Consider the following 23,646-nt stretch of genomic DNA (forward strand, 5'->3'; position numbering starts at 1 on the left):
CAGAAAAGGCCTGTGACCTTTATTTTGGACGCCCATGATCTTTTTTCACATTGTGATTTCTCTTCCAAGGATGTTCATTTTGCTGTGGAGGTCAGGCCGTCAGCTGTTTGTCTCTCTGAGCCTGACTTTCACAGCTCAAGAAGACTTCAGAAAGTCTTAACAAAGTGCCTCCACCCGTCTTCAGGTACCAGTCCTCATGGTCAACTACTTCAGCACCTTCAGCAGTATCTGCGGCATGAACTGTGTCCCTGTCTGGGAGCGGCCTCCTGTCGCATAGTTACAGGGACCTAGCAATTCCCTCTGCAGCTGAGGAATTGCAGGATCGATTTTGCCAGAATTGAGAGTTTTCTGGCAGAACAGAGATTTAAAACCCCCAGCCATCTGTCAATTTCATTTTGGAGCCTTCCAGGGTTAGCAACCAAGGTCAGAGTCCCGGCTTTTACACCTAAGAAAAGTAGAACAGCAAGCGGCCAGGGGGGCTGAGCTCATCGACCTCCTGCACTGGGCTCCCAGGCAGCTGAGGTGGGAGAGAACTGTGGCTCTCCCTCTCTCAACGTGTGGCTGGCAGGGTGAGCAGCTGGAATTCAGCTCGGAAACCACCCCGCCCATGCGGTTTTCCAATCTCGCCCAATTCCAAGGCATGTGCAGGTCTGTTTCTCCTTGGGAGGAAGGTCTAAGGTCTTCCTCATCTTGCTTCCCTACTGTGTTACTCCCGACCCATCACTGTAGACAGCAGTACACAGTCAACTGTTGTTAAACTCAAGAATGGCATTAACAAATTATATATTTACACGTAAAAACAAAATTTGATAGTTAAAAACGAAAGTAATTAAAAATGGATATACATTTGTGGGAAGGACAAAGCTATCCTCAATCCTATTTCAAAACATCCGAAGTACTGTAAAAACAGCAGGTGCCTTGTACATCTATGACGTTGTTGACTTAGATTAGTAACGATACTTACTTGAAAGGAACAATTACTCAGAAACGAGTGACTCCATTCAACAAACGGCACAAAACCCATCACAGCAGCCTACACCATCTACGCCGCTGGGAGCCAGCTCCTGGCGAAGGCATTCTCGTCCAAAAACCGCTCCAAAAACAAAGCACGCTCAAGTTTGACACTTTCATGTATGTAACCATCTCAAAGCTAATTCACAAAATTAAAAAAAAAAAAACACAGAAAACTTCATCTCAAAAGTGAGCAGAAACCCATCTGACATACCTTCGCAAACGCTCTCCAGAGAGAAGTATGTGGTCTGACTGATGTAGCCCGCACCCTCCATCAGCGAAGTCACACAGCCGATCAGCACCCGGGGGCTGGAGTGCGACAGCCCGCTGCCCTGGCTCTTGCTGTCGTCTTCCCACTTATCAGAGACGGCCTCCACCTGTAAGACACCCTGCTACTCAAACCACAAGAAAAGGCCTGTAAGAGAAGCAGACTACAGGAAAGTATCTCTCATGAAGACCGATATTAAAAATCCTCCACAAAATACTAGGAAACCAAACATGAGAGTGTATTAATAGGGTGACACAGTGCAATCAAGGCCAGTTTATCCGGAATACAAAGAAGTTTCACACATGAAAACTGATCAGTATAATACACCACTCATTGCTAAAACAAAGGGAAAAAATACACAAAATTCTCAGCTGACGCAGAGAAAACATTTGACAAAACAACACCCTTTCATGAGAGAACGCTCCAACCAGGAACTGGATTCCTCAACGTGATTAAGTGCACATAGGAAAAACCCACGCCTAACCTCACATTCAATGATGGAAAAATTGAAAGGTTTTCTGTTAGGATAAGGAACCAGGCAAGGAAACTGCTACATTTGTTCAAAAATAGTATTCAGGCCCTAACCAGAGAAACTGGACAAGAAAAAAATAAAAGGCACGTAAATTAGAAAGAAAAAGTTAAAATATTTGTTTGCAATGGTACGATTTTATATGTAGAAACTGCTAAATATTCCATAAAAATCTGTTAATTTTTAAAATTTCAGCTAATAAATTCAGCAAACTTGTAGAATACAAGATCAATATAGAAAAATCAATCTCATATATACACACTCACAATGAACGAGCCCAAACCAGAAATTTGGAAAATGATTCCCTTTACAATACCATCAAAAAATAATAAAACACTTAGGAATAAAGTTAAGCAAAAAGATGAAATACATACACTAAAAACTACAAAACGTGGCTGAGAGAAGTTAAAAAGAAGACACAGATGGACAAAGCATTCATGGACTAGAAAACCTAATATTAAGATATCAATACTCTCCAATGTGATGTACAGATTCAATGTAATCCCTCTCGAAATCCCAGTAACATTTTCAACGGTATTCTAAAGTTCACGTGGACTCTCAAGGGACCCTGAATAGCAAAAACAGTCTTGAAAAGGAGAACAAAGTCCTATAAAGCTACAGTAATCAAGAGCGTGGTCGTGCCATAAAGACAAACGTAAGACAGATGGTAAAGAATATGGGCAAGCGATCTTCAACCAGGGTGCCGATATCACTCAAAGGAGAAAAGGTATTCCCCACTGTGCAGTCCTCTTGAAAAATGGTGCTGAGGGGTGCCTGGGTGGCTCAGTGGGTTAGAGCCTCTGCCTTCGGCTCAGGTCATGATCCCAGGTCCTGGGATCGAGCCCTGTGTCGGGCTCCCTGCTCAGCGGGGAACCTGCTTCCTCCTCTCTCTCTGCCTGCCTCTCTACCTGCTTGTGATCTCTGACTGTCAAATAAATAAATAAAATCTTAAAAAAAAAAAAAGGTGCTGAGAAAATGATACCAACGCGCAAATGAGAAAATGATACCAACGCGCAAATGAACGAAGGCAAACCCTTACCCAACACCATATTAAAAAATTAACACAAGGTGGATCAGACTTACATCTAAGAGCTAGAACTATTAAACTTTTAGAAGCAAGCAAAGGTGAAAATCTTCATGATCTTGGATTAATCAATGACTTTTTCATTGTGATGTCAAAAGCACAGTCAACTAAAAAAAGGATAAATTCAACTTCACCAAAATTTAAAACGTCTGTGTACTGAAGAAAACGATCAAGAGAAGCTGAAAAGATAACCCACAGCACAGCAGGAATGCTTGTAGACCACATATCTGATAAAAGATCAATATCCAGAATATGTAAAGAATTTCTGTAAGTCAAGAAGAAAATAAACAAGACAATGAAAATATGGACAGAGAACTTAAATAGGCATTTCTCCAAATAAGGTTTATAAATGACCAAGCACAAGAAAAGATGTTCAACTGATTATTAAGGGAAGCTAAATCAAACCCATAGCAAAACACTACTCTGTATCCACTAGGACGGCTACTCTCAAAAAAAAAGAAAGTAACTTGTGCTGGCCAAGATGTAGAAAAACTGGAATCCTTGTGCATTGCTGGAGGGAACAGAAAATGGTGCAGCTACTATGGAAAAGTTTGCTGGTTCCTCAAAGAGCTAAACGCAGAATGACTATGACCTCCTTAATCCCACTGCAAGGCACATACGCAACAGACAACAGGGACTCAGAGACACTTGTTGAGAACGGCACCATGCGCAATAACCAAAAGGTAGAAACACACCAAGTGTTCATCAGCAGATGACTGTACTAAGTGGAGTCTATACGTACAATGGAGTATTCCTCAGCCATAAAAAAGAAAAAAATTCTGATACAGGTTACATAGATAAACCTTGAAAATACTATGCCAAGTCCAATAATGCAAATACAAAAGGACAAATATTGCATGAGTCCATGTGTGTGAGATACTAGAAGCGTCAAATTCATAGAGAAAGAAAGTAGAACAGTAAATTATTGTTTGAGGAATGATGGTAAAATTGTGAAAATAATGATAATGGGTATGTATTTGTCACTGGGTTGTATACCAAAAATGGTTAAAATGGTAAATTTTACGTTACGTGTATTTCACCATAGTAAAGCTGTGTATAAAATAAGCACGGAAATCCCACACCCTTCATGAAATCCGTGCATACTACCTCATGCTGGCAAATCAAGGAAAGGTCTGAGCATACTGTTCAAGTGACTCCGGAATCTACTGAAAATCGGACAACAGAAACCAAGGAAAGCTCCGGGCCTGAGGAAATAAAGGACAGCTGGAGTACATGCGGTTTCTTTCTTTCTTTTTTTTGTAGCACTGTAGGCCAGAGCAACCTACTAAAACTTTCTGCAACGACAGAGACATTTTATGTTTGTGCTGCCTGATTTGGTAGCCACCAGCTGTACTTAGCACTTAAATTGTGGTTGGTGAAGCTGAGCAATCGTAAATTTTATTTACTTTTAATACGTTTAAATTAAAACAGCCAACACATGATTGATGCTATCATCCTGAATGATGCAATTCTAAAATTTGTTATTTAAATGTACTATTTTTTAAAAACATTTTACTTATTTATTTGACAGACAGAGATCACAAGCAGGCAGAGAGGCAGGCAGAGAGAGAGGAGGAAGCAGGCTCCCTGCTGAGCAGAGAGCCTGACAGGGGTCGATCCCAGGACCCTGGGATCATGCCTGAGCCAAAGGCAGAGGCTTAACCCACTGAGCCACCCAGGTGCCCCTAAATGTACTATTTTTAAGATTTAAAAAGATAATATTAAGCATTAAAATGCCATTTACTAACTAGAATAAAGTACATCTCAAACATTTTTTTGAAAGATTTTATTTATTTACTTATCTGAAAGAGAAAGAGTAAGTGAGCAGGAGGGAGAGGTAGAGAGAATCTGAAGTAAGACTCAGTGCTGAGCACAGAGCCCAACACGGGGCTTGATCCCACGACCCTGAGATCATGGTCTGAGCCAAAAACCAAGAGTTGGACACTCAATCGACTGAGCCCCCTAGGTGTCCCAAACCATTTTTTTTTTTTTTGAGAGAGAGAATGCACGTGCGCATGGGGCTGGGAATGGGAATGGGAGAGGGAGAAAGACAAGTTCAAGCAGGCTCCACACCCAGCAAGGAGCCTGACGTGGTGCTGATCCCACAATCCCTGAGATCTCGACCTGAGCCAAAATCAAGAGTCAGATGCTTAACCTTAACCCAGGTGCTCATCTCAATCATTTTTTAAAAAAAGAATTTATTTATTTATCTGACAAAGAGAGAGAGAGCACAAGTAGGTAGAGAGGCAGACGGGGTGGGGGGTGAAGCAGGCTCCCTGCTGAGCAGAGAGCCGGATGCGGGGCTCGACCCCAGGACCCTGAGATCAGGACGTAAGCCGAACGCAGAAGCTTAACGGACTGAGCCACCCAGGCGCCCCTCAACCATTTAAAAAAAAAAAAAAAGAATTTATTTATTTATTTGACAGAAAGATAGAGAGTACAAGTAAGCAGGGAGGAAGAAAAGCAGGCCCCCCGCTGAGCAGGGAGCCCGATGTGGGGCTCGATCCCAGGACCCTAGAATCATGACCTGAGCCAAAGGCAGCTGCTTAACCAAGTGAGCCACCCAGGCGCCCCTCATCTCAACCATTTTTATTTTTATTTTTTATTTTATTTTATTTTTTTTTAAAGATTTTATTTATTTATTTGACAGAGAGAGATCACAAGTAGACAGAGAGGCAGGCAGAGAGAGAGAGAGAGAGAGAGAGAGAGAGAAAAGCAGGTTCCCTGCTGAGCAGAGAGCCCGATGTGGGACTCGATCCCAGGACCCTGAGATCATGACCTGAGCCGAAGGCAGCAGCTTAACCCACTGAGCCACCCAGGCGCCCCTCAACCATTTTTAAAAAGGAGTTGACCTACCTAAGTTTGCCAACTACCAAATTATATAACAAAACCCAGCAGCTTTCCTACATAGGAAGAAAAATATTAATTTAAAAATTTAGGGGGCACTGAGCGGTGCCATAAGTTGAGTGTCTGATTCTTGGTTTCAGCTCAGGTCTGATCTCTGGGTCACAGGGTTGAGCCCTCCACTGGGCTCCACACTGGGCATGGCGCCTACGTGAGATTCCCGCTCTCTCTCTGCCCCTCCTGCTCATGCTCTCGTTCTCTCTCTAAAATAAATAAATAAATCTTTGAAAAAAATACAAAGCAAAGTCATATTGATAATGGAATATAAACATTAAAGTTCTTGAAAATAAAAAAATTTATAGAATGTAAATAAAGGTATTGAGCTATAAACAGAACATAAAGGAGGGCTTAAATAAATGGATAAATTGTCTTGGGAGATGTGTACATGATCTATCGGTTGCTCAGCCTAAATGGATCCTCGAACTCAGTGCTGTCCACAGAGGCTGTGAGCTGAATGGGAGGAGCGACAGAATGACCCCATGTTGACCCAGAATAACCAGAGAGCGGGAGAAGGCTACCCACGTCGAGGAGGGAAACCCGCCTACCACCCAAGGATGAGACGGTGCCACAAGGGCTGACACACAGGCATGAGGACCAACAGGGCCCCAGACAGATGGGGTTCTGGTGTATGATAAAGGGACACCCTTGATCAGAAGGAAAAAAGTGGGATGACTGGTCAGCTCCTCTGAGAGGAGTGTCTGGTTCCCTCTTTCAGTCTGTATAGCATATAAATTTCAGACAGACCAAATATTTCAATGTCAATAGACAATTTTCAGGGAAAACTTGAGTGCATATGTGTAAGAAGTGGAATAAGCCTCTCTAAGGATTCTTAGAGGCCAAAATCCACAAGGAAAAGAGACACATTTAACTACATAAAACAAAACTAGAAAAAATAGTCAAAACATAATCTCGGGAGAAGCATCTACAATACTTTCGTACAACAATATTCCTTAAAAAGCTCTCATTTCCCAATAGGACAGGGATGTGCCCTCTTCCCACTTTTATTTGATGGCGTCCTGGAAGTCCTAGCCACAGCAGTTAGACAACATGCAGAACAGGCAGCATCCAGATAGGTAAGGAAGAAGTTAGCATACGCCGATGACACCATACAATATACGTTTAGAAAACCCTAAAGGTTCCATCAAAAAATGACTAGAACTGATAAATGAATTCAGTAAAATCACGGAACACACATCGATGTAGAAAAACCTGTTGCATTCGTATACACTAATAATGAAGCTGCAGAAAGTGAACTTGAGAAAGCCATCCCATTTACAATTGTAACAAAAACAATAAAATACTTAGGAATAAACTTAATCAAAAAGGTGAAAGACCTGCGCTCTGAAAACACTGAAACCCTGAGGAAAGACACTCAGGACGCTGCAGAGAAATGGAAGGACATCCCATGCTCATGGGTTAGAGGAAAAATACTATGAAAACGTCTATACCACCCAAAGCAATCTACACGTTCCACACAAGCCCTCTCAAAACGCCACCAGCATTGTTCACAGAACTAGCACAAACACTCCTGAAACTCGTATGGAGCCACAAAGACCTCGAATGGACAAAGCAATCCTGAAAAGGAAAAACAAAACTGGCAGCATCGCAACTCCAGGCCTCAAGTTACAAAGCAGCAGTAATTAAAACATTATGGTCCACGCACAAAAACAGACACAAAAATGAAGGGAATAGGGTAAAAAAACCCCAGAAATAAACCCAGAGTTACGTGGTCAGTTAATGTTCGACAAAGGGATGAGTATCCAATGGGAAACAGGCTGTCCCTTCAACAAACGGTGCTGGGGAAACTGCACAGAGACATGTAAAAGAATGAAACTGGACCACGCTCTTACACCACATGTGGAAGTAAACGCAAAATGGATGAAAGACCTACATACAAGGCCTGAAATGATAAAAATCTCAGAAGGGAGCACAGGTGGTGACTTCTCTGATGTCAGTCATAACAACATCTCTCTAGATGGGGCTCCTGAGTCAAGGGAAACAAAAGCAAAAATAAACTATTGAGACTTCATTAAAAGAAAAAGCTTGTGCTCAGCAAAGGAAATAATCAACAAAACTAAAAAGCAACATACTAGGGGCGCCTGGGTGGCTCCTGGGTTAAAGCCTCTGCCTTTGGCTCAGGTCATGATCTCAGGGTCCTGGGATCAAGCCCCGCATCGGGCTCTCTGCTCAGCAAAGAGCCTGCTTCCTCCTCTCTCTCTCTGCCTACTTGTGATCTCTGTCTGTCAAATAAATAAATAAAATCTAAAAAAATAAAAAATAAAAAGCAACATATTCAATAGAAAACGGTATTTGTAAATGACATCTCTGATAAAGGGTTAGTATCCAAAATATACAAAAATTTCCTTTAATACCCCAAACCAAATAATCCAATTAAAAAATGGGCAGAAGACACGAACAGACATTTCTCCCAAGAAGACATCCAGACGACCAAGAGACACATGAAAAGATGTTGGACTTCTCATCAGGGAAACATAAATCAAAACCACAATGAGACACAATGTCACGCTGGTCAGAATGGTTAAAATTAACAAGTCAGGAAACAGGTGTTGGCTAGGATGTAGAGAAAGGAGAGCCCTCCTACACTGGCAGGAATGCAGGCTGGTGTAGCCCCTCTGGAAAACAGTATGCAGGTTCCTCAAAAGTTAGAAATAGGGCACCTGCCTGGCTCAGTCATTGGGCGGCTGTCTTTGGCTCAGGTCATGATCCCAGGTCCTGGGATAGAGTCCCCCATGGGGCTCCCTGCTCAGCTGGGAGCCTGCTTCTCTCTCTCCCACTACCCGGGCTTGTGTTCCCTCTCTCAGTGTGTCTCTGTCAAATAAATAAATTAAAAAAAATTAAAAATAGAGCTACCCTAGATCTAGTAATCGCACCACAAGGTATTTGCCCCCGAAATACAAAATCATGAATTCCAAGGGTACACATATCTCTCACTTTACAGCAGCATTATTTACAACTGCTAAATTATGGAAGCAGCCCACGTGTCCACCAAGAGATGAGTGAATAAAGAAGAGGTAGTAGATAGCCATACGCGAAATGGGATGTTACTCAGTCATCAAAAAAACAGATCTTGCCATTTGCAACGACACGGATGGAACTAGAGGATATTATGCTGAGCGAAATAGAGAAAGACAAATACCACATGATTCCACCCATATGTGGAATTTAAGAAACAAAACAAATGAGCAAAGAGGGAAAAGAAGGCAAAACAAACTGAGAAACAGATTTGTAACTATTCAGAACAAAATGACGTCACCAGAGGGGAGATGGGGGGGATGGGTGAAATAGGTGATGGTGATTAAGAGTTAAAAAAAACCTTTTTTATTTATATTTTTTTTTGAAATTTTATTTATTTGCTTGACACACAGAGAGAGTTCACAAGCAGGCAGAAAGACAGAGAGAGGAGGAAGCAGGCTCCCCGCTGAGCAGAGCCCGATGCGGGGCTCGATCCCAGGACCCTGAGACCAGGACCTGGGCCGAAGGCAGAGGCTTAACTCACTGAGCCACCCAGGTGCCCCAATAAACTGTTTTTTAAAGTGGAAATGACATTTCACAGAGGAATTTTGAACCCCAGTAGTTTTCCTCCCAAAAGACCAAAGAGTCAAGAATGGAGAGAGGGAGAATGAAGCCTGGACAGGGTGACATGGTGAGATCATGCCTGAAACAGAAGCTATGCAGAGAAAATTTTTCACTAAAGAAGAAGTTCTTTATTATATTTCTAACAGCTTATGAGACTGTGGTGACGGCTGCATAACTCTGTGAATATATTAAAACACTGGACTGTGTACCTCAAGTGGGTACATAGATTATATCTCAATAAAACTCTTTTGAAGATTTTACTTATTTATTTCACATATACAGACAGTCAGCAGGGAGGGGCAGAGGCAGCGGCAGAGGGAGAAGCAGACTTCTAGCTGAGCCTGAAGCCCCAGAGCAGGACTAGATCCCAGGACAATGGGATCTTGACCTGAGCCCATGGCAGATGCTTGACTGACCCAGCCACCCAGGCATCCCGTCTCAATAAAACCCTTTTTTCCCCCAAAGATTTTATGTATTTGACAGACAGAGATCACAAGTAGGCAGAGAGGCAGGGAGAGAGAGAGGGGGAAGCAGGCTCCCTGCTGAGCAGAGAGCCTGACGTGGGGCTCGATCCCAGGATCCTGAGATCATGACCCAAGCTGAAGGCAGAGGCTCAACCCCCTGAGCTGCCCAGGCGCCCCTCAATAAAACTCTCAACAACAAAAAAAAGATCTCTAATTTCCCTAATATAGAAACTTCAATTTAAAAAAAACTTTTAACAAAAAAAAGTATAAAGAATATGAAAATAACTCGTAGAAAAGGTGAAAAACCGGGGTGCCTGGGTGGCTCAGCTGGTTAAGTGTCTGCCTTCGGCTTGAGTCATGATCCTGGGGTCCTGGGATCGAGCGCTGCTTCGGGCTCCCTGCTTAGCTGGGAGTCTGCTTCTTATGAATAAACAAGTACAGTCATTTCAAGAAAAGGCTTAACTGTAAATTAAAATTATGAAATCACTTTTCACTTATTAGATTGGCAAAGATTTCAGAGATTGATAACATCCACATCTTTGCCAGCTTTGGGTAACAAGCAGTCTCTCCTCCTCCTCCTGAGAGTGTAAATTAATTTTTGTACGTTATCAGAGAATAATCTAATAACCACTGGCAAGTTAAATGTACGTATGCTTTGACTAACAATTCCACTTCCAAGACTCCTAGCACAGTAATACTATTTAAAAAAAAATTTTTTTCTAAACATTTTATTCATTTATTTGACAGACAGAGATCACAAGCAGGCAGAGAGGCAGGTGGAGAGAGAGAGGAGGAAGCAGGCTCTCCACCAAGCAGAGAGCCCGATGCGGTGCTCAATCCCAGGACCCTGAGATCATGACCTGAGCCGAAGGCAGAGGCTTAACCCACTGAGCCACCCAGGCACCCCAATAATACTATTTTTAAGTGGAAACAATTGATGGTAGAGTCCACTAATTATCTTTCCGAACTGGATTACAAGGGTCCACTCTTTCGGCCCCTTGGAGTTTGTGGAGCCTGCGGGAACAGGACTCCTAAAGCAACGAGTATGTCTGGAAGGCTATGGTCCAAGGCCATTCTTACTGGCTAAAAGTGGGACCCCTGGAACCAGGGGGAGGACACAGCTTAAACTCCCGATTTTAAGAAGCGTTTATGCTCAGAGGAAACGGCTTCCGTCTAGGCAAGACTCATGCTTCTGTGCACAAAGCACAGAACAAGAGAGTGACTCCTGGTGGCAAACCTACCCAAACCAGAGTTGCCTGGGGAAAGTAGCTGATGTTCCTGGAAACAGTGGCATGGTGAGTGCCAAACTCTGGAGCGACCTTCGTGCTAAAGTCACTGGCCGCAAAATGCGCAGGATGCTGTGGGTTTAAACTTACTGAAAAACAACTACGTAGGGGTGTAGATTCGCTAAAAAGAAAAAACGCTCCAATGATTATCATTTTAAACGATGTTTTAAGGCGCCAGAATGGAAACGTTAAGCACTCTGCCACGACGCGGAATCACAGACGTGAGGCACGCTCTCAGCGACATGCTTCTGCGTAGTTAGGGAACGGGTGAAACTTCCACGGAGGTCTCCGGACAGAAAGCGAGAGCGCCCTGCGCACGCCCCGGGGCTGACTGAAGGCCCAGCCCAGCGCGCACACAGACGCTGCAAACCGCGCAGGCCTTACCCTGATTGCTTTGAGTCCCCGGGACACCTTGTCTTCTTGCACAACCGCAATAACTTCCTGCCCCACGTCGAGCAGCACTTTGCTCGTCACAGCTTCGTTGGAGAAGTAGATCAGATCGTCGATCATGCCGTAGTCGCTGCAGTACCTTGTCACGACGCCCCGGACGGTCTTCAGCTTGGGGTCACCTGAGATGCACACACAACGACGCTGCACACCCCGCAGGGAAACGCAAGCCTACCCTGCAGAGAAAGGCGGGGTCCAGGAGCGCGGGCGGCGGGGGCGGTCTCCTGGAAGCAGGGTTTGTCCTCCGAGGCCTACAGGTGACAGGTGGGGGACCGCGCAGCCAGACTCGCTGGGTCCGCATCCCGGCTCCCCGGCCGCCGCGCGTGCGCCTCCGGGCTCGCTCTCAGTGGTAACGCGGAGACCGGCTCCACCCACGCGGCCGTCTGGGGGGGCGTGACCGAAGCGGGTCCAGCGCAGCGCAGAGGCCCGCACGCGAGCTCATACCGGCACGCGGCCCCTTACTGCGTGCTGCCGCTGCTCCTGCGCTCCCTCCCGACCGACACATAGGGACGGCTGTGCGGACACTCGGCGTCGCCTCCCGACCTCCCCGAGCGCGGCGCCGGAGCACCGTCCGGCCTACAGGCGGGCAAGCCCTCGGGGCGCAGCAACTGTCCCCACTACCGGCCAGGCTCCCTGCAGCCGCCGTGCTCGCGGGTCAGACTCGAGAGAGACCTAAGGCGCGCAGGGTCGGGGCCGCGGAGGATTCAGAGCTGCGGAGGGCCGGGGCCGCGCGGGGTCGGCGCACGGATGGCTCCCCGCGGCTGCTCCCCGGCTCCCTCCGGACACGCTCCGTTCTCCGGAGCTCAGCGACGACCACCAGACCGTCGGCGCCCGGAACTCCGCGCCCACGGGGAGGACGGACGCAAGCTCGGTGCAGGGTGAGCCGCACGGGCCCTGCCGCCGCCCGCTCCGCCCACACGCGGGGCCCCTGCTCCCACCCCGCGCCCCCGCACGAGGCCTCCCCTCCCCGTCCGCCCGGGGCCCCGCCCCGCGAGGCACCTTCCGCGAGCTCGGACCCCGGCTGCCCCGCGTCCTCGGCAGGGCCGTCCGCCCTCCTCCAGAAGAACGCCACCAGCTTGGTCGCGAGTCGCAACATGTTCCGGCCGCCGCCTCAGATGCCGCACCGCCCGCCGCCGGAGGAGCTCCGCACGCGGCCACGCGCTTCCCGCCGCCCTCGGCCAATGGGGTCGGCGCGCTCGCGCCTGCGTCCCCGCTTCGCAGCTCGGCCAATGGCCTCGCCGCATGCGCCGCGGCCGCTAGCGGCTGGTGGTTGGCGGTTGGTGACCGTTAGTACGCGCCGGGTGAGGCGAGGTGCCGGTGGGCGAGGCGAGGTGCCGGTGGGCGAGACGTCGTGCTGGGCGCCAGGTGTCGCGCTGTGGGCGGGGCCTCGTGCGCGCGGGCGTCCTGGGTCCCCACGCACGCCGCCCGTGGGTTCGCTGGCCCGAGCGCGCTGCGGAGGTTCGACCCCGGTGGCTCGTGGGGCTCGTGTCGTGTCCGCTGGGGCATCTGTGCACGGAGCGAGGCGCCCAGCGGTCCCTGGCGTGTCCCAGCTCCCCTCGCGCTGCCTGCGGGGCCCGCGGTGCGGATCATCGGGCGCAGACCCCCGCGGCCGAGCTGGGGGTCGCCGCCTCCAGCGCTAACCCCGGACCCGCTGCGCTGCCTTTCCTCTGGCTGTTGGGCTTGTGCTCCGACGTCTCCGGTCTGCTCCGAGCCGGTCCAGCCGCGGCCTGCACGGCGGGACAGGCTAGCTGTGGTCACCGGTGCGGACGCGCGGGCCCGGCTTCGGGTTACCGCGAACGAGCCGTTCGTGTGGGGGATTTCCCGGCATTTTGTGTTACTTCCTGATTTGATTTCGTCCTGATCGGAGAATGCGGTGTGGACGAGTCCACCCATCCACGTCCGTGTCGGGAGCTGCTCCTGGGCGACCCGGCGGCGCCCTGCCCCGGCCGGCGTCGGTGTGACCCGTGCTGTGCTCAGTAGATCAGCCCCGGGGTCCTGTGACTCGTGCTGTCCTCAGTTGGTCAGACCCTGGGGGTCGTTGTGACTTGCGAGCTGTCCTTTCAGTAGATTATCCTGGGGACCCCGGGGTCGTCGTGGACAGGATGCTGCGTTTTCCTGGGGTGGTGTGACCTGCGTGTTGTGCTTTCAGTAGGTCCGGGGCAGCCTGATCCTTGCGCGTCCCTCTGAGCCGCATCCTTATGATTCCCCTTGGAGAGCTACGAAGGTCGTCCTTCCCCAACATCTCAGAAGGCGGATGCAGTCTGCATCTCAGACTGGTGCTGGGAACGAACCCCGGAGTGGGGTGGTCCCTGGGTTTTCCTGGGTTGGGGGCAAACGTGCCCAAGGCAGACACTGTGGGCCCTGGCCGTGCATGCTGCCAGGGTGCCAAGGAGAGGCTTGGACCGCAGGGTGGCCTGCAGCAGGAGTGTCCACTCCATAGGACCATCCCCCGTATCCATCAGCCCTGTGTTCTGGCCTCTTCGACTCGGCTCTTTAGCTGGTCCACATGGACACCCAACAGACCTACCAGCCTCGGCCCTCAAAACACAGTCGTGTCCACGTCAGTGGAGACATGTTGACCCTGCACTGCTCCTGGGGAAGCCTTCCGGGCACGGGAGCTCCTGAGCCTCTCACCCCACATCTCCACAGGGCACACGGTCTGGGTGCGTCCACGTCCATCCAGAACCTCTCGCCACTCACCACCCCTGCTGCCCACAATCCTGGCCGGCAGCTGCCCCCACCGGCTGCCCCACAGCCTGCTCCCAGATGCTCCTGTGCCCGAAATCTTCCAGAAGGTCCGCCTCCAAGTCGGACTCACAGCGGCCTCATCCTTCATGTGACGGCTAGGCCCATCGTCCTCCAGCCTGGCCACCTCAAGACCTTTGCATGCGTGGCACCTCTGTTCCGGCTCTTGGTGAGACTCCGCTCCTTGCCTCCTCCTCACTGAGGCCTGCCCTGACTCCCCGACGTGCTTCCTGTCACAGAGCACACTGTTTATTTGGTGCGCTCCCGTGCGCCGGTTAGAGCGCGAACTCCGCGTGGGAAGGACCGCGGTCTACTCTGTCCACTCTCAGTGTTTGCTGAACGGCTGTGAAAACGTTAAAACAGGAGTGGGATCTCAGCGGGCAGACGAGGGAGGGAGGGTATTTTAGGAACAATAGTTTGTGTGAGAAGACACGATTTGTTCTGGAAACTGGCACTGCCAACAGAAACAAGGACACACTTCTCAGGGGCTGACGAGTCCGGAGCCTCGAGGAGGCTGCTCCGCAGTCTCCGATTCGAGGCGGCCTGGTCCTGTTTCTTTGTTTGGAACCACCTTGGAAAGCTGCAGGAATGCTGAAATCTGCTTGACTTTTTTCTGCAAAAGAAAACACAAAAGGTTCCATCCTGTTAGATTTCTCCTAATTCAGTTATCCAGAAGACGGTCAGGAAGGGGTGCCTGGGTGGTGCCCTCAGTTAAGCATCTGACTCTTGGTCTCAGCTCAGGTCATGATCTCAGGGTCCTGGGATCGAGTCCTCTGTCGGGCTCCCTGCTCTGCTCAGCGTGTGCTGGAGGTTTGCTCTCCTTCTCCCTCTGCACCACCTAGCCCGTCTCTCACCAAAAACCAGAACAAACAAAAAGGCAGTGAAGAAGTTTGGGAGAGTCCTCAATCTGTTCGAAATCCCTTCTTGACCTGCCAGGTTGTAGTTTGACAAAATTATGGTCTTTGCTTGGTGGGTGAGGAGGACAACAGAGCAGCCCGTTACCTAGAACCCGCGCCTTGCTTCAGCGCCATGTGGATTTGCAGTTGGAGGAGCAGTTTTTCAGAATGCTTTGATTTGAGCCATTTTATGGCTTCCGTGTCCACAAAGAGTGACTGTCAGGGTGCCAGTGTCTCCGGGCAAGGAAACTCCCGTCCTTTCTCTTTGCTCAGTGAGCAGAAATAAAGGGCCCGTGGGAGTGCCGGGCTGCCGCGGGAACCAGCCAGTCCCCGTTCCGAACAGGTCAAGGGCCCTGCCTGCATTGAAGGCACTCGTGTGCGTGTGCCATGGTGACGGGTCATCCTCTGGGGTCGCAGAGCGCGGGACCAGCCGCCCGAGAGGGTGTGAACATGCAGCTCCTAGTTTGAACCCCACCCGGCTTCCGAGCTCCGGACACTGCTTGCAGGTGGGCGGTCACCCCCCTCCGTGGCCCTGAGCGGAGCTGGCTGGCACCGATGCCCTCACCCTTACACGACTGCCCCAGAAGCTCAGCGTCCCACTCTCAAGTCTCATTGAAATTCGGGAGGCGAGGGCGCGGCTTTGCCGCCCTTTTGTTCCTCCGTGAATAGCGGTTGCTGGAAGCCAAGGCTGCTGACTCCCCAGAGCCCAGGGCCGGAGCCTCCGGAGGTAAGCGCGCCGGCCACACCGTGGGCGCCTTCGGGCTCTCGGCTCGGTGGGCACCTCCAGCGGGCGCGGGGCTGCTACTGTGGGTGCGGGCTGGGGGTGCGGGGGGCCCGCGTCCCGGGGGCACTGGCGGCCGCTCAGCGCTGGGGCACCGGGGGCTGAAGGGGTCCTTGTTCTCTTCAGGTTCACGGCGTTTTCCTACGGGCGATACTTCTTTTACTGAGAGCAGCTTCCTCTAACTCGACTCTTCAGAGTGGGCCGGAACCGACCATCGTTTTCTTGCTGGTGCGTCAGTGGCAGCGGAGGGGGCCCGGGAGCCGCGGTCCCGTGGCCTCTAATGCCGGGGTCTGCGGCCCCAGCACCATGACGCGGGAGGAGCAGGGCAGGGAGGAGCTGAGCTACGACAGGACGCCCACCCTGGAGCGGGCACGGCCCGAGGCCGGGAGCTACGGCCCCGACGCCAAGCCCAGCGAGCTACAGCTGGCCACAAGGCTGCCCCCATGCCTCACCCACAAGACGTGGGTCCTCTCCGTGTTGATGGGGGTAAGTAGCTCCTCCTAGGCGAGTACCGTGTTGTCCCTTGTTCCCAGGACCCCGGACCCCATGCTCCCATCACGGTGGGGCACACACGACCCTGGCCCAGACCCAGAGCCTCAGCCTGGCGATGTTTCCACCTCTCAGGCCTGCCGTGAGGCCCAGGTGCCCCTCACAGCCGGGAAGCCCTTGGGCTGTGGTCATTTCCTGGCTGTCCGCTTGGGCCAGCTTTGCAGAGAGCGTGGAGCGGCCCTGCGTCCCGGCCTCCGAGACTGGCCCTGAGGGTGGGATGCTAAGGCTCCTGGACCTCTCCGTGTTGGGGTGAGCCAGCGTCCAGGGGAAGCCCCAGGCCTTGCTCAAGATTCCGACAGAGGCATCTCCCTTGCCGCTCAGTCCGACCCTGCTGGGGAGGGAAGGGGAGGAGTCGGGTGTGGCGGGAGCTGGCGACCGCGCGGGCCATCCTGGCCGGGGGACGCGTGGTCGAGTGGCCTGATGGCCCAGCGGGCCCATCCCGCGCCCTGAGCTGCGCCGCTGTTTTGCAGAGCTGTCTGCTTGTGACGTCAGGGTTTTCGCTGTATCTGGGGAACGTGTTTCCCGCGGAGATGGATTACTTACGCTGCGCGGCAGGCTCGGTAAGCACCGCTCCTCGGGCGCCCCGCCTGTGCCGGGCTTTGCGGCTGTCCGTCGGGAGTTGTTGGCTTTGAGATTGGCCTGTTGCTGTCACTTGCTCCCCTTCTGACTTTAGTTTCAAGTAGAATTTGATGCCTGTCTGAGGCTCTTGCCGCAGACACCCGGGCGGGAAACGGCGCTTAGGTTTCTAAGAGCTGCACACTGCTTTGGGTGTCCCTGAGCTGGCAGGACGCCCGGCCTCTGCTCCCTTAGGACAAAGCTCCTTGAGAGAATTGGACCCTTTCCCTGCCGTTGTCTCTGGGTCCTTCTCGGTGGCCTTTTTTCACCACTGGAGTGGCCCTTCTTGGGGGTCCCAGTGCTGTCTGGCCCAGATGCTCCGGGCAGCACTGACCTGGGCTGGACATTTCAGCAAAGTCCTTGGTGGTACCCTTCCCCCTCAGAAGTGGCAGGCTGGGGACACAAGCCATGTGCTCCTGCCAGCTCCCCCTCTACCCTTGCAGGCTCTGTCCCTGTAGCTCATGGGGTCTGCGGGGGCCCTGGTGTCTACAGGGGCGACACCTGACACCCATGGTGCCCAGGCTGGTGCCCTTCCCTCCACCTCCCCACTACCCTGACACCCCAAGTTTGCCCCCACGCTTGCCCTCTTCCTCGTCCTCCACTTCTGTGGGGATCAACTGTGGGGTCTCTGACAAGAACTTCCTCAGGGCTCTCGGACTCCTGAACATTTCCACTTCTTCACACGGAGATGAGTTTCCCTCCTGGGGTAGTTCTCTAGTCAGGACAACCTCGCTCTCATGCAGCTGGCGATGGCTGGCTCTAAGTGCGCTCAGCATGGAGAGCTTTCGTTTTCTGCATCTTCTGTCCCTTCGAAAAAATTACAGTTTTTCTAGAATAAATTGTTTTCAAAGCCCTGAGACCTTGCACTGCTGCCAGCACCTGTGCCTCGGACGGGCGGCCCTCGTTTGGCCGGCAGGTCTGGGGTCATTTGGAAGCGTGGGCACTGCAGGGGGGACGGCAGGGGTTGGCCGCGGCTCACGGAGCTCGGGTTTCTTTGCAGTGCCTCCCTTCAGCAATCGTGAGCTTCGGGGTTTCCCGGAGGAACATCAGAGCGGTGAGTGCAGGCCTCCGTGCGGGCCCTGCGGGCGCAGCTGAGGGCCATGCGGGAGCCTCCGAGGGCGGGACGTGCCAGGTGGGCGGTGGGGAAGGAGGCCCAGGCCGCCTGCAGGGCTGACAAGCACCCACCCGTGTGTGCATGTGTGTATCCGTGTCCATTTGTGTGCATGCACGTGTGTCTGCACACACGTGTGGACGGGTGCGTCCGCATTGCCAGCAGCCCCTGTACCCCACACAACAGGGCTTCCTGTACCCTCCCCCCGGCCTCGAGGGGCTGCAGCGCACCCTCCTTGGCTCGTTGTGGTGTTTTTTCAAAAATTTTACTTATTTATTTTAGTGGGGGAGAGCTAGAGAGTGCGTGTGCACATGCGCGAGCACGGGGTGGGAGGGGCAGAGGGAGAGGGAGGCCTTCAAGCAGACGCGCACTGAGCACAGAGTCCAACATGAGGCTCGAACCCAGGACAGTGAGATCAGGACCGTGGCCAAACTCAGGAGTCTGGTGCTCTACCGACTGAGCCACCCCATTGCCCTTGCCCTGGCTCGTCCTCATGTGGCACATTCTGGGGATTTTTAATTAATGACCTGGAATTTGGTGCAACGATACCATTAGTTTTTAGTTATGCTCAGAAGAGTGACCCCCATCTTGTCTTCCAGATCCCCAACTTTCAGATCCTGTTTGTGTCCACGTTCGCCATCACCACGACCTGCTTGATCTGGTTTGGATGCAAACTGGTCGTGAAGCCCTCGGCCATAGACGTGAGTCCCGGGTGGGGCGGCAGGTCCTCCTGCTGCCGCGGGGGCCGGGGGTTCTGGTCCCGCTGAGTCTGGGCCTGAGAGGGGGTCGCTGCTGGGCTGCAACGGTGCAGAAGCCACGTAGTCTGCGCGCCCGAGCTCTGGAGTCTGGCAAGGCTGGAGTTTTATTTTTGCGTTTGAGAGTGGTCTTTTCTCAACTGTTGCACTGGTTCCGTGGATTTGTTGATAACATCTTCAGAGTCTCTTTTACAACGTTTTTTGTCAAATCTGTGATGCTGTTGATTCCGAGGTGCACCGTTAGTGTGTGTGTGGTGCTAAGAAAAGTGGAGCAACCTCCCTGTTTAAGCTGTGATGCCAGAAGAGTGTCCTACAAGAGAGGAATCATCAGGGTTACCTCAAAAAAATAGATAAAAAAGCCTTGTTTTATGGGAAATGCTGTACTCCCTCTTTTTAAGGGCAGGAAGAGAGTGTGGTGGCCCCGAGGAAGTGTCGGCCATCCCCCAGGCAGTCGCAGGAACACTGTCCCATGGACTTGGCAGGGACACTCCTGTTGCCATTGTCTGCAGATGAGGGGATTCCCACTGACTTGACCTTAAACTCAGCACATGTAGCAAGGTTGTTGGGTGTGAAAATCAGCATACAATTGTACCAGCAACAGAACATTTTGGAAACTATAATTCAAATACCAAAAGCATTTTATGGAGTTAAATGTGAAGGTCCTGGGATGAGATCAGTAGGTTTGTGAGGCTGACTTATAGGCCATCTATCGGGAAGTCTTACTGAGAACCAGGATGCCCTTGTTAGATCAGTCCTGCCAGGAGCACGTGCCACACAGGGGTACCTTGCGATGGCAGCGGGACCCAGCACTAATCGTAATCATGGGCCAGGGATGGCAGCCCCTGGACAATAGCCGGGGACTCACCCCACAACCAGGAGTTCTTAAACAGCCATCCCAGAAGGCAAGGGAGCACCCCGCCCCCGCTTCCGGGCCAGCCCAGAGCAGCCCTGGACATGGAACACACTAGTGCTGCTGGAGTCCGACCAGGGCAGTCACGGGAGCTCCCGCTATAAGGGGGACCCCTCCCAGGGCATGTGGGGGCACTCCCACTGCGGGTCCGTGGGAGAGGGTCCTCACCGAGGAGGAAAGCACAGTGCCCCAGGCGGCTGGAGGTGATCTCAGCCTTGCTGCCGTCACAGGAGGTCAGTGGAAGCCACAGGGAGGTGCCATTTCCAGCAGCGTGTGGCCAGAAGCCATGGAAGGCAGAAGGAGCCTGCCTCCCCCCACCAGGGTGACTCTCACGTTCTGTGGCAACTGTCTGGTGTCTGCGTGTGTTCTGAGGGAGGACACATGGGGAGGGGACTCTGCCCCCCCACCCTGGCAGGGCAGACCCTGGGGAAACACATGTGCACCCGGCCAGGAACTGGGGCTCTGGCGGCCCTGGGGATGGTGCCCAGAAACCCGAACCGAAGCAGATCCTCAGCGTCCCTCAGTGTCCCTGGACAGTGCCCCCCCAAACACACACTGGGTAAAGCAAGGCGGAGAGCCCCATGCCGCCCAGCCTTCTCCTCCAGCGTGGCCCGTGGCGGCAGCGCCACCAGCCCTGGAGCTGGAGCTCTGGTCTCCACCCCACCTGGGCCACCGCACAGGAATCTGGGGTAACCACACCTTGGGGGGGGGCTCCCGGCTCCTGAAGGCCGGGCCACAGCGCACCCGGAGTGCAGTCTGTGGCACCGAAGACACGGCTCCAATGCCCGAACCACCAGGGTCTGGGGCTGCGCATGCACGCGTACACACACCCTTGCGCACGCGTACACACACTTGCACACACACGTGTGTTCTGAGGAAGGGCACACGGGGAAATAGAAAGCTGCAGGTGGGACAGGCCATTCGCGGTTCCCACATGCCTCCTTCCGGCCGGCTCTGGGCGAGCATGTCTGACGTCCCCACAGGGCGTGTGCAAGACAGCCCACCCGCCTCCACCGTCCCCGTTCAGCCCCCTGTGGGTCTGTGCGGCATCCCCGGGGGGTCCTGTCTCCCTGTACTCTTCGGGGTGGGTCCAGGGGGCTCAGCTTCCCTGCCCCCTGCCAGGAGCGGGCCCATAGGGACACACTTCTGCAGGGTCTCCTACACCCGCGTTGGGGCAGCCTGGCTCTCACACCCCTGCTCAGGGCTGAGGCTTCCCAGACCCCACGAGCTTCCCTGGTCTGCTGTGCTCGGGGAGGACCCCAGGGGCAGCCGCTCACGTCTTCCCTCCCCCTGTCTCATCCCCGATGCTCCGAAGCTCCCTGCCCTGACAGCTGCCCTGTGTTCCCCCTCTGCACCGCCCCCCCCCCAGTAAATCCTGGGCCTGGGCCACACCGGGTGCCACACACCCTCCTCCCCTCCTGCAGTGCTGAGCCCTCGGGCTGCAAGGGTGCTTCAGAACAGGGTTACCGAGTCCCTCAGCAAGTGTCCCGGGATGCGTTGTGGTCACTTCAAGTTTACGGAATAGCTTTGTGAGCAGTGGCCTCTTTGGTCTGTTAATTACCCCGTGAAGAGTCCTCCATGGTCTCTCAATGGATTCAGATCATCCTCTGGGTCCATCCTTAGGGCCTCAGTGTTTTGTGGATCTTGGGCAAGTAATCCCACATCATTTGCAGGTTTTGTTGCTAGTAGGGTATCTTATTTTTCAAATGACATTTTCAGATGGATTATTGAAGTATAGAGACAGGGGATTTAATTTTTTTCTTTATTTGGAAATATTTTAAGACTCAAAGTAATTTGAAGAGATGGTAGGTGAGTTCTTGTGTGCCCGTCCTCAGCTTCCCCAAGCGACCCTGTCCCGTATCATCAACCAGGAGGTCGGCCCTTGCTGCTGGGGGAATGTTCACACTGTGCGGTTTTTAAATAAAAGGTGTTTCGTCAGTTGATTTCATGTCTGGAAACCTTGCTGAACTTTCTTATCCTTCACAGTTTTGGGGGTTGTGTGGGATTTATGTGCGGGTGAGCGCGTCATCTGGCTCCTTTCTGAGGAGCTGTGGCGGGTTTCCAGCACCGTGGGAAACCGTGGGGCGTCTGTGGGGGCGTCTCTGTCTTATTCCTGACCCCACACAAGTTGCAGCCAAAGACTCTCCATTACATTTCGGACGTAACTTTCACCAAGTTAACGTTGTCTTCACCTGCTGGTTTACCGTGACCTTTTCATTTTAAAAGTATAAACAGGTGTTGGGGCACCTGGGTGGCTCAGTGGGTTAAAGCCTCTGCCTTTGGCTCGGGTCATGGTCTTGAGGTCCTGGGATCGAGCCCCACATCGGGCTCTCTGCTCAGTGCAGAGCCTGCTTCCTCCTCTCTCTCTGCCTGCCTCTCTGCCTGCTTGTGATCTCTCTCAAATAAATAAATAAAATCTTTAAAAAAAAAGCCAAACAGGTGTTGAAGTTTCATAGTTTGATTTTGCTTCTGTAAGATGCTCTTTCCTTGCTTTGACGGATCAGTGTTTCTGGTGTTGAGCCTTCTTTCCCGGACTACGGTAGATACTCGGATGGGCTGACCAGCCGCCATTGTGTTCAGGATTTCCGCACCATCTGCGGAGACGGCAGGTGCTTCCTTCTTCTGCTGAGCTGTAAAGTGAACTGGACAGCAGTGGTCTCTTCCGTGTTTAGGAACGACGTGACAGAGCAAACTGCTGCTTAAAGGTTGGGTAGAACACACCGTGGAGTCTCCATCCCGAGCCCTTGCTGAGGGAGGACATCATTATTAGCAACAAATATTCTGTTTCTTCTTCCTCCTCATTGTCGTCGTTGGCCTCCTCCTCCTCCTTCTTTTAAAGATTTTATTTATTTATTTGACAGAGATCACAAGCAGGCAGAGAGGCAGGCAGAGAGAGGGGGAAGCAGGCTCCCCACTGAGTGGAGAGCCCGACGTGGGGCTCGATCCCAGGACCCTGAGATCATGACCCAAGCCGAGGCAGAGGCTCAACCCACTGAGCCACCCAGGCACCCAAATTTCTGTTTTTTCTTGTGCCAAAGTTTGGCTTTTCTCTTTTTATCAAAAATTTCTCCATATCATGCAGTTTTTCAAAAATGAGCAGCACATAATAGCCCCTAACATTGTTTACTGCTTTATGTGTGCGATCTAGAACTTCTTTTTTTTAAGTGCAAGTTACTTTATTTTTTAATTTTTAAATTTCTTTTTAGTGTTCCAGAATTCATTGTTTATGCACCACACCCAGTGCTCCATGCAATCTGTGCCCTCCACAATTCCCACTACCAGGCTCACCCAACCCCCCAACCCCCGCCCCTCCAAACTCTCAGATTGTTTCTCAGATTCCACAGTCTCTCATGGTTCGTCTCCCCCTCCGATTTCCCCCAACTCCCTTCTCCTCTCCATCTCCCTATGTCCTTCGTGTTATTCCTTATGCTCCACAAATAAGTGAAACCATATGATAATTGACTCTCTCTGCTTGACTTATTTCACTCAGTGTCATCTTCTCCAGTCCCGTCCATGTTGCTACAAAAGTTGGGTATCGATTCTTTCTGATGGAGGCATCATACTCCATAGTGTATATGGACCACATCTTCCTTATCCATTTGTCCGTTGAAGGGCATCTTGGTTCTTTCCACAGTTTGGTGACTGTGGCCATTGCTGCTATGAACATTGGGGTACAGATGGCCCTTCTTTTCGT

General features: G+C 51.9%; 2 protein-coding genes and 1 pseudogene across 2 annotated transcripts in view; 1 reads left to right on the forward strand and 2 right to left on the reverse strand.

Moving 5' to 3' along the window:
* MOV10L1 (Mov10 like RISC complex RNA helicase 1) overlaps positions 1-12,686 on the reverse strand; it is a 64,378-nt gene extending 51,692 nt beyond the window's left edge. Inside the window, exons 1-3 of the mRNA XM_032882739.1 lie at positions 12,590-12,686; positions 11,528-11,712; positions 1,226-1,388 (exon numbers count right to left, since the gene is read on the reverse strand). Coding sequence (XP_032738630.1) covers positions 1,226-1,388; positions 11,528-11,712; positions 12,590-12,686 — 445 coding nt within the window. The remainder of the gene's footprint in view (positions 1-1,225; positions 1,389-11,527; positions 11,713-12,589) is intronic.
* Positions 12,687-16,217: 3,531 nt separating this feature from the next.
* MLC1 (modulator of VRAC current 1) overlaps positions 16,218-23,646 on the forward strand; it is an 18,597-nt gene continuing 11,168 nt past the window's right edge. Inside the window, exons 1-4 of the mRNA XM_032882740.1 lie at positions 16,218-16,498; positions 17,032-17,121; positions 18,177-18,230; positions 18,887-18,988. Of these exons, the coding sequence (XP_032738631.1) occupies positions 16,319-16,498; positions 17,032-17,121; positions 18,177-18,230; positions 18,887-18,988 (426 nt within the window). The 5' untranslated portion in view covers positions 16,218-16,318. The remainder of the gene's footprint in view (positions 16,499-17,031; positions 17,122-18,176; positions 18,231-18,886; positions 18,989-23,646) is intronic.
* LOC116882387 lies at positions 19,327-21,086 on the reverse strand (annotated as a pseudogene).

This window comes from Lontra canadensis, unplaced genomic scaffold (assembly GCF_010015895.1).
Source record: "Lontra canadensis isolate GAN:19392208 unplaced genomic scaffold, GSC_riverotter_1.0 scaffold84, whole genome shotgun sequence".
NCBI lineage: Eukaryota > Metazoa > Chordata > Mammalia > Carnivora > Mustelidae > Lontra > Lontra canadensis.